Raw genomic sequence first — 13,259 nt, 5'->3', positions numbered from 1 at the left:
GTGCAAGGGGCCTCCCGGCTGCACATCTCCCAGGCCAGCAATGAGGGGATGGACGGTGCCCCGGGGAGGTCACCTAGCCCAGCCCCCAGTGCAGGGGTAGGACCCAGTAACCCTGGAGCAGCCCTGCCAGGGGTTTGTCCAACTTGCCCCCCAAAAAATTCCCAATTCTGGGGATGCCAGAATGTCCCCGGGAGCCTGGCCCAGAGCCTCCCTGCCCGGGGCGTTTAGCCGATTGCTCCTTATTCCCCGGGCAGGCCGAAGAGTCGGGCGGAGGCCTGGCCATGGGGCCTGGAGCCTGCTGCAGAGTGGCCACCCCAGTCCCCGAGGACAGAGGGTGTTCCCCACATGCAGGGGGACAAGGACACAGCCCCCCATGTGGTTTAAGCTTCTGCAGGAAGGGACAGGGTGGGAGCCCACCAGGAACAGCGCCTGTGATGGCAGCTCAAGAGGGAGAAGCTGGTGTGGGGCAGGAAAAGGGGGTGCAAGCGGCCCCCCTGAGAATTGCCCCTGCCAGAGCCTCCCCAGCTGGCATCAGAGTGGCTAGGGGCGTGCCCCGCATGCACTGCGTTATGGGTACTGTCTGCAGTCCAGGGCCATGGGGAACATAACACAAGCTGGAGCAGCCCCGTGGCTGCTCTGACTTTGGGCCGGGCAGGGCCCCCCAACTAGAGGGAGACAGAAGTGGCTTTACTCTGTTCCAGCCCGGTGACCGAGCCTCAGGCCCTGCATGGGGGGGTTCAGGCAGCTCTGGGGGGGCTCACCCCACAGTCTGCCAGAGATTGATGCCTGCAAGGAGGGAAAGCCTGCCAATATCTTGCTCCTTGGCCACTGGGTCTCCCTGTTCCCAGGCAGAATCCTCAGAGCGCGGCTCCTTGGCTGGTGGCCATGGCTCGCTGCATCCCGGGGGCAGAACGTGCTTTTCTGACCCCGCGGGGACGTGGGAACCGAACTCCTGCAGCCCGGATGCCCGTCCCACCTGTGGCTGGGCTGGCTACCCTGTGCCCGCGTCCACCGGCGCCCCAGACCCTCCAGGCAACCAGCCAGCGGCTCCCGCCGGCCAGGCCCGCTCGTGTGCAGGCTCCAATTTCTCGGCGTCAGCTTCCCACATGGGGCTCAGCTGTTCGCTCCGCTCTCGCCCTGTCACTCCGTCCCCGGCCAGCAGCCGAGTGCCCCTGTGCAGCCAGGCCTGGGGGTCGGCGCTGGCTAGACTGGGGCAGCTGGGGCCTGTCTGCGCTGCTCCTGGGGAGGATTTACCCAGCTGGGAGGGAGCCCGAAGCTCAGAGGTGAGTCTCCCCCCCCCCGCACCCCTGGCCTGCTGTCTTTCTCCTTTCCCCTGCTGTGCACCCGTCTCAGACACCCCCTTCCCTTCCAGACTGGGGCAGGGGGGCCGGCAGCCTGGGCCCCCAAGGTGCCCCCGGCCTCCGCTATCAAGCGTTACTTGTTGCCCTGCCCCAGCTGTAACACACACATGCCCCTGCGACAGGCGCGCGTGCGCACACACACACATGACAGACGTCCCTGCTGTAAACATGCAGCCCTGTCACACACACACACACACACACACGCCCGCCCCTGTGACAGGCGCGTGCACACACACAACAGACATCCCTGCTGTAACATGCACCCATGACACACACAGACACATACACCCCTGCGACAGACACACTTCCCTTCTGTAACATGCACCCATGACACACACACACACACCCCTGCAACAGACACACATCTCTGCTGTAACATGCACCCCTATGACACACACACACACACACCCCCTGTGACAGACCTCCCACCCCCCATGGCAGGCACATGTCCCTGCTGAAACACGCACCCCTGTGAGACACACACACATGGCCCTGCGACACAGACACCATGCAGACACACCCCTGGAAGCTGGGGGAGCAAGGGCTCGTATGATGCTGGGAACTTAAAATAGCATCTGGGCCAGATGTGTGGGGAGCTGCGAGTGTGGCACTGCTGGGCACAGCAGAAAGGGGGTGATCAGTAGGTCCAGCAGTTGTGGGGCTGGGGCTGTCTCCTCTCGGGGGCGCGGTAAGGCCTTGGCAGAGAAGCAGGTGCCGACTGGTGCTGTGTAAACCCCCGGGCAGGTCGTTCGTCTGGCACCATGGGCAGGAGCATGAGCCTCCTCTGTGCCCATGGATGTCCCAGCAGGCGCTGCTGTAGGGCAGAGACGGGCACCGAGCTGGCTCATCCCGTGGCACTGTCAATTGGCTGCGGGTTAGCGGGTGTTGCCAGGGGAGCCCCCGGGGCCCCGTGATGCCTCTGCTCCCCCTTGCAGCATGACTGAGAAGGAGGCGCTGGCACCGCCAGCCTCGCCCGCGCCAGGGGGGAAGCCAGCGAGCAGGGTAAGTGCTGCCAGGGGATTGGGCTCAGGGTGGGGGGCTGAGAGGTTTCTCCCCGCCAGCGCTCCCTGACCCTCTTGGGGGTGGAGGGACTCCTTTCCAGGGCCCATCCTGCCTCCGGCCCCGCCGCCTGCCAGGCTGCCAGTCGAGGGGATGCGGGTCCCAGTGTCCCAGCAGCTGGGACCCCCCCCAAGTCCCGGGGATGTCATGAGTTGGGGGTGTCGGTGGGGACGTGGCCTGACGCCAGTGTGCCCCCCACCTCCCCGTGCCCAGGTCTCCGCGGCAGACACGCCCAGCCAGTTACACCAGTGCAACGGGCGCCCTGCACACGCTCCTGCAGGGAGGGGGGCTGGGGGTCCTCTGCCAACGCTGCCCCCCCGGCGCAGCAGGCCCCAGAGAGTGAGGGGCCTAGCAAGGGGGGCAGCGCGAGCTGTGGGTGCAGGGGGCAGTCGTAGGCAGCAGAGGAGACAGCTCTGGCACCCACAGCAGCTGGGGGTGTGCAAAGGAGATGAGGGGGCGTCGCCAGCCCCCCGGCTGCCCCCGGCCATTCCCTCTGGAGCCAGGGCACCGTCTGGGCTCCTGCTGCATCCATCCGGGGCAGCAGCCTCGCCACCAACCCACCATCAGGGCAACCTCGCCCGGCCCGTGGGGCATGAGCCCGGATTCGGGGCTCCATGCCGGGATGGGGGAACCCCAGGCCAGGTGCCCTGCTGGGGGTGGGGGGTGTGTGGACCGAGTGGGGGGCAGGACTCCTGGGTTCTATCCTGGCTCTGCCACTGACTCCCCGTGGGACCCTGGGGCAAGCCCCCGTTTCCCTCCCATGCCCCAGTTTCCCCCGGGGAGGGGCGTCAGTGTCTCCGGGGTGCCCAGTGTCTCTCCCCCGGCACCCCAGCTCCGGGGGCTGAAGCAGCTGTTTCTGCGGAGGCCCAAGGAGGAGCCACCAGCAGAACCGCAGCCCAACGGGGAGCTGCTCAGCCCCACGGGGGGGCCCCTCTACTACTTCTACGAGGAGGAGGAGGAGGAGGAAGAAGAGGAGGAGCCTGAGCCGCCCCCCGAGCCCCAGAAGCCCATCAATGACAAGCCCCACAAGTTCAAGGATCAGTACTTCAAAAAGCCCAAGTTCTGTGATGTCTGTGCCCGTATGATTGTCCGTGAGTGGGGGACAGGGGGGGTGTCTGGTTAGCCCTAGAGGGAGGGGTCAGGGAGGCCGGGGGGGATAGGACATGGCTGGGGGGATGGGGGTGGGGGGCATGGCTGGGGCAGGGGGCGCTAGGTGCAGGAGGGGGACATGGCTGGAGAGGGGGGCACAGGCAAGGAGGAGGGAGGGGGCATGGATGAGGAGTGGGTGGGGGGCTCTGGCCCAAGGAGGCAGGGGACACGGGGTGGGGGGACACACCATACGGGGGGGGGCAGCGACCCACACAGAGGAAGCACACTGGGACTCCGCCCCCCCCCATGGCACTTTGGCCAGTCCTGGGCGACAGTAATGTGGCCCCTGCTGCCCGGCTCAGTGGGGCACATGGTGGCTGAAGGGGCCTGATGGCTGCCCCCTCCCCAAGGAGACATCCGTTCCCAGGGCTCTGTGAAGCCAGTCACGGGGGGGTGGGGGGGAAACCCACTGCCCCTGTGCTAGCCCTGATCCCTGCTGGGGGTGTCCCTATCCAGCCCCCCGCCCCCCACTCCTGTTCCATGGCTGGGACGTTTAATCGACTTGGCTTTGCCCCCCCCACCGCCTCCCAGTGAACAACAAGTTTGGCCTGAGATGCAAGAACTGCAAAACCAGCATCCACCAGCACTGCCAGTCATACGTGGAGATGCAGCGCTGCTTCGGGAAGATCGTGAGTTTGGCCCAGCCCCCTTTGCACCAGTGGGGAAACTGAGGCACAGGGCGGGGAAATGACTCACTGAGGTCCCACAGGTTTAGAGGGTAGAGCTGGGGTAGTACCCAGGAGTCCTGGTTCCCAGCCCTGTCCCGCTCTAACCACCAGACCCCACTTCCTTCCCAAAACTCGGGTAGAACCCAGGAGTCCTGGCTCCCAGTATCCACTCCTCTGCTCTAACCCATTGCCCCACCCCTCCAACAGCCAGGGATAGAACCCAGGAGTTGTGGCTCCCGGCCCCTGCTCTAACCACTAGACACTCCCCTCCCCCCCACCCCCCCCGAGCTGGTCTAGAACCCAGGAGTCCTGGCTATGCAGGCATCTGTCCTGCCCCGGTAACTCCCCCGTTCTCTCTCTCGCTCCCAGCCCCCCGGGTTCCGCCGGGCGTACAGCTCCCCCCTCTACAGTAACCAGCAATACGCCTGCGTCAGGGAGCTTCTCTGTAAGTACCAGACACCCCCCCCGCCCCATAAGTGGAACAACCTCCACCCCCACCCTGGAACTCACTGCCCCCTTGTGGTGTCTGACTCAGCGGCAGCCAATCGCAGCGACCCCGTGTTCGAGACCCTCCGGACGGGCGTCGTCATGGCCAACAAGGAGCGGAAGAAAGCGCAGGACAATAAGAAAGTGAGCTGGAGGGACAGAGGTCCCGGGGGGCCACGCTGGTGGGGGAAGGGGGTCCCCAGGGTGGGCGCTGGTGGGGGGAGGAAGTGGGGAGCCACGGGGGCAGGGGTGGAACGTCTGGCGCAGTCTGGGGGCGATGCCAGGCTGTCCTGGCATGGGGCGCTCTGATGAGGGACCAGAATCTCCCTGCTGCGTCTCGGGGACCTGTCCACGGGCCAGGAGGTGAGGATCTGCACCCCAAATGTTATGGCAGCCACTGGCGTCCCGGCAACCACACACAGCATGGTGTTCCCGGGCTCCCGCTAAGCCCCAGCGCACCATTCCCTGACCCCCACAATCTACCAGGACCCTGCCCAGCCCCAGTGCCCCATTCCCTGTTACCCACAACCCAATGGGGCCCAGCCCGACCCCAGCGCCCCGTATCTGCCCCCCACAATCCACCAGGACCCTGCCCAGCCCCAGTGCCCCATTCCCTGTTACTCACAACTCAGTGGGGCCCAGCCCAGTCCCCCTGTTACCTGCCCCGCACAGTCTGCCAGGGCCTTGCCCAGCCCCACAGTCCGCCCCGTTCCCTGCTACCCACAATCCCCAGTGTCCTGCCCAGATCCCTGTTCCCTGCCCCTCACAGTCTCCTGGGACCCAGCCCAGCCCCAGCACCCCAATCCCCAGGGTCCTGCCCAGCCCCCCGCTCCCTGCCACCCACGTTCCCGAGGGGCCTGGCCAGCGCCCCCTCTCTAACCTGCTTCCCCTTCTCTCTTCCAGCCCTTGGCCGCCATGATGGACGAGGAGTCGGAGCTTGGGAAGCACGAAGTGGGCAAACTCGAGGCAGGTGCGAGCTGGGGGGGAGTCTGGCTGGGGCCTGCCCAGCTCTGTGCCCCATGATGCCAGGCAGGTGTTTTCCTGCCACACCTGCACCTGCCCTGGGGTCTCAGCAGCAGGCTGGAGTTTGTGGGGTGTTGCCCACAGTCTGGGCCCTGGGTGCTTGCGGGGGTCCTATCTGTTAACTTGGTAAATTAAACTGAACCGCCCCATTTCTCCTCTTCCTTCCTGTGCTTCCAGGCAACCCAGAAGGGGACAAGAAGGCAGAGAAAAGTACCCCCGACGACAAGGTACCCCCTCCTGGACCCCCCCTTGCACCTCACTGCCCCTGCCCCCTATTCCTGGGGTCACAGCACCTGAGAAGGTATCCCCTTTCTGTACCCTCTGCACCCCCTCCCCCTGGGATCACAGCCCCCTGACAAGGTTCATAGATTCATAGATACTAAGGTCAGAAGGGACCATTCTGATCATCTAGTCCAACCTCCTGCACAGCGCAGGCCACAGAATCTCACCCACCCACTCCTATGAAAAACCCCACCCATGTCTGAGCTATTGAAGTCCTTAAATCATGGTTCAAAGACTTCAAGGAGCAGAGAAGCCTCCCTCAAGTCAACCATGCCCCATGCTACAGAGGAAGGCGAAAAACCTCCAGGGCCTCTCCAATCTGCCCTGGAGGAAAATTCCTTCCCAACCCCAAATATGGCAATCAGCTAAACCCTGAGCATATGGGCAAGATTCACCAGCCAGATACCCAGGAAAGAATTTTCTATAGTAACTCAGATCCCATCCATCTAATATCCCATCTCAGGGGATTAGGCCTATTTACCCTGAATATTTAAAGATCAATTACTTACCAAAATCCCATTATCCCATCATACCATCTCCTCCATAAACTTATCGAGTAGAATCTTAAAACCAGATAGATCTTTTGCCCCCACTGCTTCCCTTGGAAGGCTATTCCAAAACTTCACTCCTCTGATGGTTAGAAACCTTCGTCTAATTTCAAGTCTAAACTTCCTGGTGGCCAGTTTATACCCATTTGTTCTTGTGTCCACATTGGTGCTGAGCTTAAATAATTTCTCTCCCTCTCCTGTATTTATCCCTCTGATATATTTATAGAGAGCAATCATATCTCCCCTCAACCTTCTTTTAGTTAGGCTAAACAAGCCAAGCTCCTTATGTCTCCTTTCATAAGACAAGTTTTCCATTCCTCGGATCATCCTAGTAGCCCTTCTCTGTACCTGCTCCAGTTTGAATTCATCCTTTTTAAACATGGGAGGGCAGAACTGCGCACAGTATTCCAGGTGAGGTCTCACCAGTGCCTTGTATAATGGTACTAAAACCTCCTTATCCCTACTGGAAATAGCTCTCCTGATGCATCCCAAAACTGCATTAGCTTTTTTCACAGCCATATCACATTGGCAGCTCATAGTCATCCTATGACTCCAAGGTCCTTCTCCTCTTCCGTTACTTCTAATTGATGCGTCCCCAGCTTATAACTAAAATTCTTGTTATTAATCCCTAAATGCATAACCTTACACTTCTCACTATTAAATTTCATCCTATTACTATTACTCCAGTTTACAAGGTCATCCAGATCCTCCTGTATAATATCCCGATCCTTCTCTGAATTGGCAATACCTCCCAGATTTGTATAGTCTGCAAACTTTATTAGCACACTCCCACTTTTTGTGCCAAGGTCAGTAATAAAAAGATTAAATAAGATTGGTCCCAAAACTGATCCCTGAGGAACTCCACTGGTAACCTCCCTTCAGCCTGACAGTTCGCCTTTCAGTAGGACCCATTGTAGTCTCCCTTTTAACCAATTCCTTATCCACCTTTTGATGTTCATATTGATCCCCATCTTTTCCAATTTAACTAATAATTCCCCATGTGGCACAGTATCAAACGCCTTACTGAAATCTAGGTAAATTAGATCCATTGCATTTCCTTTGTCTAAAAAATCTGTTACTTTCTCAAAGAAGGAGATCAGGTTGGTTTGGCACGACCTACCTTTTGTAAAACCATGTTGTATTTTGTCCCATTTACCATTGACTTCAATGTCCTTAACTAATTTCTCCTTCAAAATTTTTTTCCAGGACCTTGCATACTACAGATGTCAAACTAACTGGCCTGTAGTTACCCGGATTACTTTTTTTCCCTTTCTTAAAAATAGGAACTATATTAGCAATTCTCCAATCATTCGGTACAACTCCTGAGTTTACAGATTCATTAAAAATTCTTGCTAATGGGCTTGCAATTTCAGGTGCCAATTCCTTTAATATTCTTGGATGAAGATTATCTGGGCCCCCCCTGATTTAGTCCCATTAAGCTGTTTGAGTTTTGCTTCTACCTCAGATATGGTAATATCTACCTCCATATCCTCATTCCCATTTGTCATGCTACCATTATTCCTAAGATCCTCTTTAGCCTTATTAAAGACCTAGGCAAAGTATTTGTTTAGATATTGGGCCATGCCTAGATTATCCTTAACCTCTACTCCATCTTCAGTGTTTAGTGGCCCCACTTCTTCCTTCTTAGTTTTCTTCTTATTTATATGGTTATAGAACCTTTTACTATTGGTTTTAATTCCCTTTGCAAGGTCCGACTCGACTTTTAGCCTGTCTCACTTTATCCCTACATGTTCTGACCTCAATAAGGTAGCTTTCCTTGCTGATCCCTCCCATCTTCCACTCCCTATATGCTTTCTGCTTCTTCTTAATCACCTCTCTAAGATGCTTGCTCATCCAGCTTGGTCTACAACTCCTGCCTATGAATTTTTTCCCCTTTCTTGGGATACAGGCTTCCGATAGCTTCTGCAGCTTTGATTTAAAGTAATCCCAGTCCTCCTCTACCTTTAGATCCATAAGTTCTTCAGTCCAATCCACTTCCCTAACTAATTTCCTTAATTTTTGAAAGTCAGTCCTTTTGAAATCTCAAACCCTAGTTGCAGATTTATTTTTGTTAATCCTTCCATTTAGTTTGAACTGAATTAGCTCATGATCACTTGAGCCAAGATTGTCCCCTACAACCATTTCTTCTATGAGGTCCTCGCTATTCACCAAAATTAAATCTAAAATGGCATCCCCTCTAGTCGGTTCAGCAACTACTTGATGAAGGAATCCATCAGCTATCGCATCTAGAAAAATCTGAGCCCTATTATTATTACTAGCACTGGTCCTCCAGTCTATATCTGGGAAGTTAAAGTCTCCCATGATCACGCAGTTTCCATTAGTATTTACTTTATTAAAAACATTAAAAAGGGCTCTATCCATATCCAATTTAGATCCCGGAGGTCTATAGCACACCCCAAGCACTATCATAGGAGAGGCTTTACTAGTTATCTTCCCCAATGTAATTTTTGCCCAGATGGACTCTGTCTTATCCATTGCATATCTTATTTCTTTACATTCTACCTCATCGATATACAATGCTACTCCACCACCTTTACCTTTATTTCTGTCTTTCCTAAACAGCACATACCCTTCAATACCTGTAGTCCAGTCATGACTACTATTCCACCATGTTTCTGTTATCCCTATAATATCTAGTTTCACTTCCTGCACCAGTAGCTCTAATTCCTCCATTTTGTTACCTAGGCTCCTCGCATTGGTGTACAAACATCTTAATTTTTGCTGTTTGGTCTCGCTCACATTTTGTACCCTATTAGGCACAGTCATTCTACAGCCAGCATAACCTATTAGATTAGTATCCACACCGCCCTCGCTCCTTATATACATTCTCCTATCCACGGATGTATCCTTTCTTACTTCATCTTCTTCCCTCTCAATGCTAAAATCTGGCGTGGAGATTACCTGGACATCTCCCAACCATCTCCCCCTAATTCCTAGTTTAAAGCTCTCTTTATCAGTTGTGCCAGCCTCCATCCTAGAAGTCTATTTCCTTCCCTACTCAGATGAAGTCCATCCCGAGAGAACTGTCCTCTGTCCATGAATGCCTCCCAGTGGCCATACATCCCAAAGCCCTCCTTATAGCACCACTGCCTAAGCCATCTGTTGACAGTCATAATCTTGTCACACCTTTGTTGCCCTTCTCTAGGAACAGGCAGAATCCCACTAAAGATCACCTGAGCCTCGATTTCCTTCCTGGGTACCCCTCTCCTGTACCCAGCTCCCACACCACTCCGGTCACAGCGCACCTACTGTGACAAGTCCCCTCTCATCTTCCCCCATGGGCGGGGCCCAGCTGCAGCCAAGCTGTGGGGTGGGAAGAGGCCGCAGGGCGCAGCCAGGGCAGGGCAGTTCCTGCTGAGAGCGCTCAGGGCCTGGCAGCCAGATGGTGCCCATGGTCCCTGCCCCACTTGCTGCTGCTCTGACCCCATTCTCCCGGTCCCCGCAGAACAAGAAGCCCCAGCCTGGCTTCCTGCAGACTCATTACTTCGTGGCGCTTTATCGCTTCAAAGCCCTGGAGAAGGATGACCTGGATTTCCAGTGAGTTTGGGGGGCCGAGGGGCTGTGTGTGATGAGCGCCTGGGGCCTGGTATGTGGCACTAGCCCCCAAGGGATGAAATTGTCCTTGGAGGCGCGTCGGTTGCGGGGTTTGTCTCCACCGGTTGGCGTCCACGTTATGCAGTTCAGCCACTCCCCAGGCGCAGAACTTGTGAGCCCGGCTTCCAAACACCGCTGGGTTCAGATAGACGAAGAAATGCCAGGGGTGGGGGTCGTTCTGTGCCATCAGCTACTGAGCCGTTCGCACACGCTCGGATCCCATCCTCACGCCTGCCTGGGCCACGGCGAGAAATGGCCTCCCTTTTTCAGACGAGATCTCCCCTCGTCACAGGACTCCGGGAGCTGGAGCTTTCAAAAGCTGCCATGGCCGCACTGCTTTCAGCCAGGAGAACCACAGCTGAGATCAGGGCCCCCTGGTGCCGGACACTGCAGAGAGACCCTGTCCCCACTGAAATCAGGGCCCCATAGTGTTGGGCGCTGCTCAGACAGACCCTGCCCCCACTGAGATCAGGGCCCCATAGTGCTGGGCGCTGCACAGACAGACCCTGCCCCCACTGAGATCAGGGCCCCATAGTGCCGAGTGCTGCACAGACAGACCCTGCCCTGCCTGAGATCAGGGCCCCCTGTGCCGGGCGCTGCAGACAGACTGTGCCCTGAGCTCATAGTCCAGACACAAAGGGGAAGGGGGATTTCCCCAGGTTCGCTCAAGGTCATACAGGGAGTCTGGCTGAGTGGGGGATTGATCCTTGATCTCCGGGGGCCCAGCACGGGCCACAGAGGAGGGAATGCAGCAGCCAGTGGTTGAGGCATCTGTGGGGCTGGGGAGAGGCTGCCCCACCCAGCTGGCTGCCCCAGTGCCGTGGCATTCTCGCCGGGGCTGGTGTCAGAGATCCCAGGACTGCACGGTGCCAAGAATGGGCCGTGCCCCACAGTGCTTAACCCAAGTCCCTTCCGTTGCAGACCGGGGGAGAAGATCACGGTGGTGGATGACTCCAACGAGGAATGGTGGCGGGTAAGGAGGAGTCTTCCCAGTCAGCTGGGGAGGGCTCTGGGGTCTCGGCAGCAGTGGGGCACACGATGGGGGGCAGCACCTGGGGGATTAGAGCTTAAAGCTGGTGGATCTTCAGCACTCATGAGGGTGAGGGGCTGCCTAGAGCTTCTCCCCAATCCCGACTTGCAGCCCCCGCTAGCCCAGCCCTGGGTTCACCTCCCAGCCCTGCTGAGGCCCCTCACTCCTGATCCCTAGCCTCCTGCTAGCCCAGCCCAGCCCCCAACCCAGTCCTGCTGGTGCCCCTCACTCCCGACCTGCAGCCCCTGCTAGTCCAGCCCTGGGCTCCCCCATGCAAACAGCTTTGCTAATGTCCACACCCCGCAGTCCCAACCCGTAGCTTGCACTGTTTCAGGCCCGGCGTGTTGGGGGAAGGGTGGTGTCCTTGCAGGCTGGGCTGCTCCCAATGACCCCCCACCCCACCCCGGTGTTACTCCTTGCAGGGGAAGATCAGTGAGAAAATTGGCTACTTCCCCCCGAACTTCATCGTCCGGGTGCGGGCGGGCGAACGGGTTCACAAGGTCACCAGGTCCTTCGTGGGTAACAAGGAGATCGGGCAGATCACACTGAAGAAGGATCAGGTGAGCACAGAGCCAGGTCCCCACTGGGGGCATCACCCCTCCCCGACACCCTCCACCACCACCCCCAGTCCTTCTGCTGCACAGCCAAGAAACATGCCATCCACATCTGGCACCAGCAGCTCACGGCATGGGTGCCTGGCCCTGAATTCCTGATGCCTCCATGTTCTCCCCTCCCAGGGCAGGGGAGCCCAGCCCTACACCCACGCACTGCATGAGGCCCAGTCCTGCACCCCGATCCATCCCTCCCCCTTCCATTCCCCAGTGGTCCTCACTGCCTTTCTGCCCGTTCCCCTCCACCTGCCTGGATGCCCAGCCCTACGTCTCTGCCCCCATGCTCCCTCTGTCTCTCCTGCTCTGCATCCATGTGCCCCCACTGCATCTCCGACCCCAGCCCCACCACTGCCCCACGGGCAGCCTGCTCTGTATCTGGTTCCTAGTGGCATCTAACCTGCCCCCCCCTCCGGGGCACCCTCCTTCCTTCCCCCCAGATCGTGGTGCAGAAGGGGGAGGAAGTGAACGGGTATGTCAAGGTCTACACCGGTCGCAAGGTGGGGCTCTTCCCCGTCGACTTCCTGGAGGAGATCTGAGCCCGGGCCGGCGCCGGCAGCGGTCTTCAGCCAAGGGGCGAGTGGGCCGGGCCTGGAGCCGCGCCTCATGCCCGAACATGGCCCCCAGGGGGCATTTCCTTAGAGACAGCTCCTGGGGGCAGCTGCTGATGGAGCCCCTCTCCTGGGATAAATGCCCCGCGTCGCTGCAGGGAGTGGATCCTCAGCGGGGATATTGGTGCTGGAGTGGCAGCTTGGCCATGATCCATCAGCCGCCTTGGCCCAGAACACGCATGAGGGGCCGGCCGGGACCCATCAGCCCTCTTGGCCCGGGACACGTGGCGGGCTGGGGCAAGCAGCAGATCCCTTGTTTGCTCTCTCCAGAGGATGGAAGCGGGGTGGTGAGGCCAAGGGGGGCAGACAGGAGCTCCCCTAGGACATTTCTCTCCTGCCACGCTCACCGACGGCCAGAGGCGGGTGTGTGTGTGTTTGCACTTAGGGCTGGGGTACCTTGAGGTTTCTCTCTTCCCCGGGGTGTGTGTGTGTGTGTGTGTGGTGGGAGTGGGGGAAGGGGAAGGGGAGGGGGTTACCCCGGCTGTTGCTGGGGGTTTGCGATCTTGCTACGCGTTGTCAATATACCCATGTTACCCCTCCCAGTTCGTTCTCTCTGGGGCCCCAGGGCGTGGGGGTGTCGGGGCTGCACTCTGGGGAAGGGGCTGCTGGGCTGGGGCTTGGTTGGAGATGCAGGGGTGGGGGCAATGCAGGTGAGTTGGCCTGGTGGCTCGGAGGTTTGCAAGGGGCACTGCCTGGGGGCAGGGGTTGGTTTGAGCCACGGTGGGTTGGGAATGGCGTGCACGTGCGTGGGGGGAGGAAGGTTTGCTGGCTTAAGCCCCCTCCCTCTCTGTGCCCTGGCATCCTCTGGCACCAAGGCAT

At 58.3% G+C, this 13,259-nt stretch overlaps 1 protein-coding gene across 2 annotated transcripts; it reads left to right on the top strand.

Annotated features, from left to right (window-relative positions):
• Positions 1-2,297: 2,297 nt before the first annotated feature.
• STAC3 (SH3 and cysteine rich domain 3) lies at positions 2,298-12,861 on the top strand. Of its 2 annotated transcripts, XM_043506543.1 has the most exons (11): positions 2,298-2,363; positions 3,253-3,511; positions 4,101-4,198; positions 4,607-4,682; positions 4,773-4,867; positions 5,627-5,693; positions 5,924-5,973; positions 10,043-10,134; positions 11,113-11,164; positions 11,644-11,781; positions 12,270-12,861. In XM_043506543.1, exons 1-11 carry the CDS (start codon positions 2,298-2,300, stop codon positions 12,366-12,368), a joined length of 1,092 nt encoding a protein of 363 aa, XP_043362478.1. In that variant the 3' UTR covers positions 12,369-12,861. The 2 variants fall into 2 exon arrangements, with proteins under 2 accessions (XP_043362478.1, XP_043362477.1); XM_043506542.1 differs by lacking the exon at positions 2,298-2,363 and having other exon boundaries at positions 3,133-3,511.
• The last annotated feature ends 398 nt before the right edge of the window (positions 12,862-13,259 follow it).

This window comes from Dermochelys coriacea, chromosome 20 (genome assembly GCF_009764565.3).
Source record: "Dermochelys coriacea isolate rDerCor1 chromosome 20, rDerCor1.pri.v4, whole genome shotgun sequence".
Lineage (NCBI taxonomy): Eukaryota > Metazoa > Chordata > Testudines > Dermochelyidae > Dermochelys > Dermochelys coriacea.
This window is presented reverse-complemented; position numbering and strand designations above follow the sequence as displayed.

Excerpts from the sequence above, each read along its gene's own strand:
- STAC3 (XM_043506542.1), top strand. The coding sequence starts at position 3,181 with ATGCCCCAGTTTCCCCCGGGGAGGGGCGTCAGTGTCTCCGGGGTGCCC. Across the intron at positions 5,974-10,042 it reads AAAGTACCCCCGACGACAAG|AACAAGAAGCCCCAGCCTGG; the intron begins GTACCCCCTCCT and ends CGGTCCCCGCAG. Across the intron at positions 11,165-11,643 it reads CCAACGAGGAATGGTGGCGG|GGGAAGATCAGTGAGAAAAT; the intron begins GTAAGGAGGAGT and ends TACTCCTTGCAG.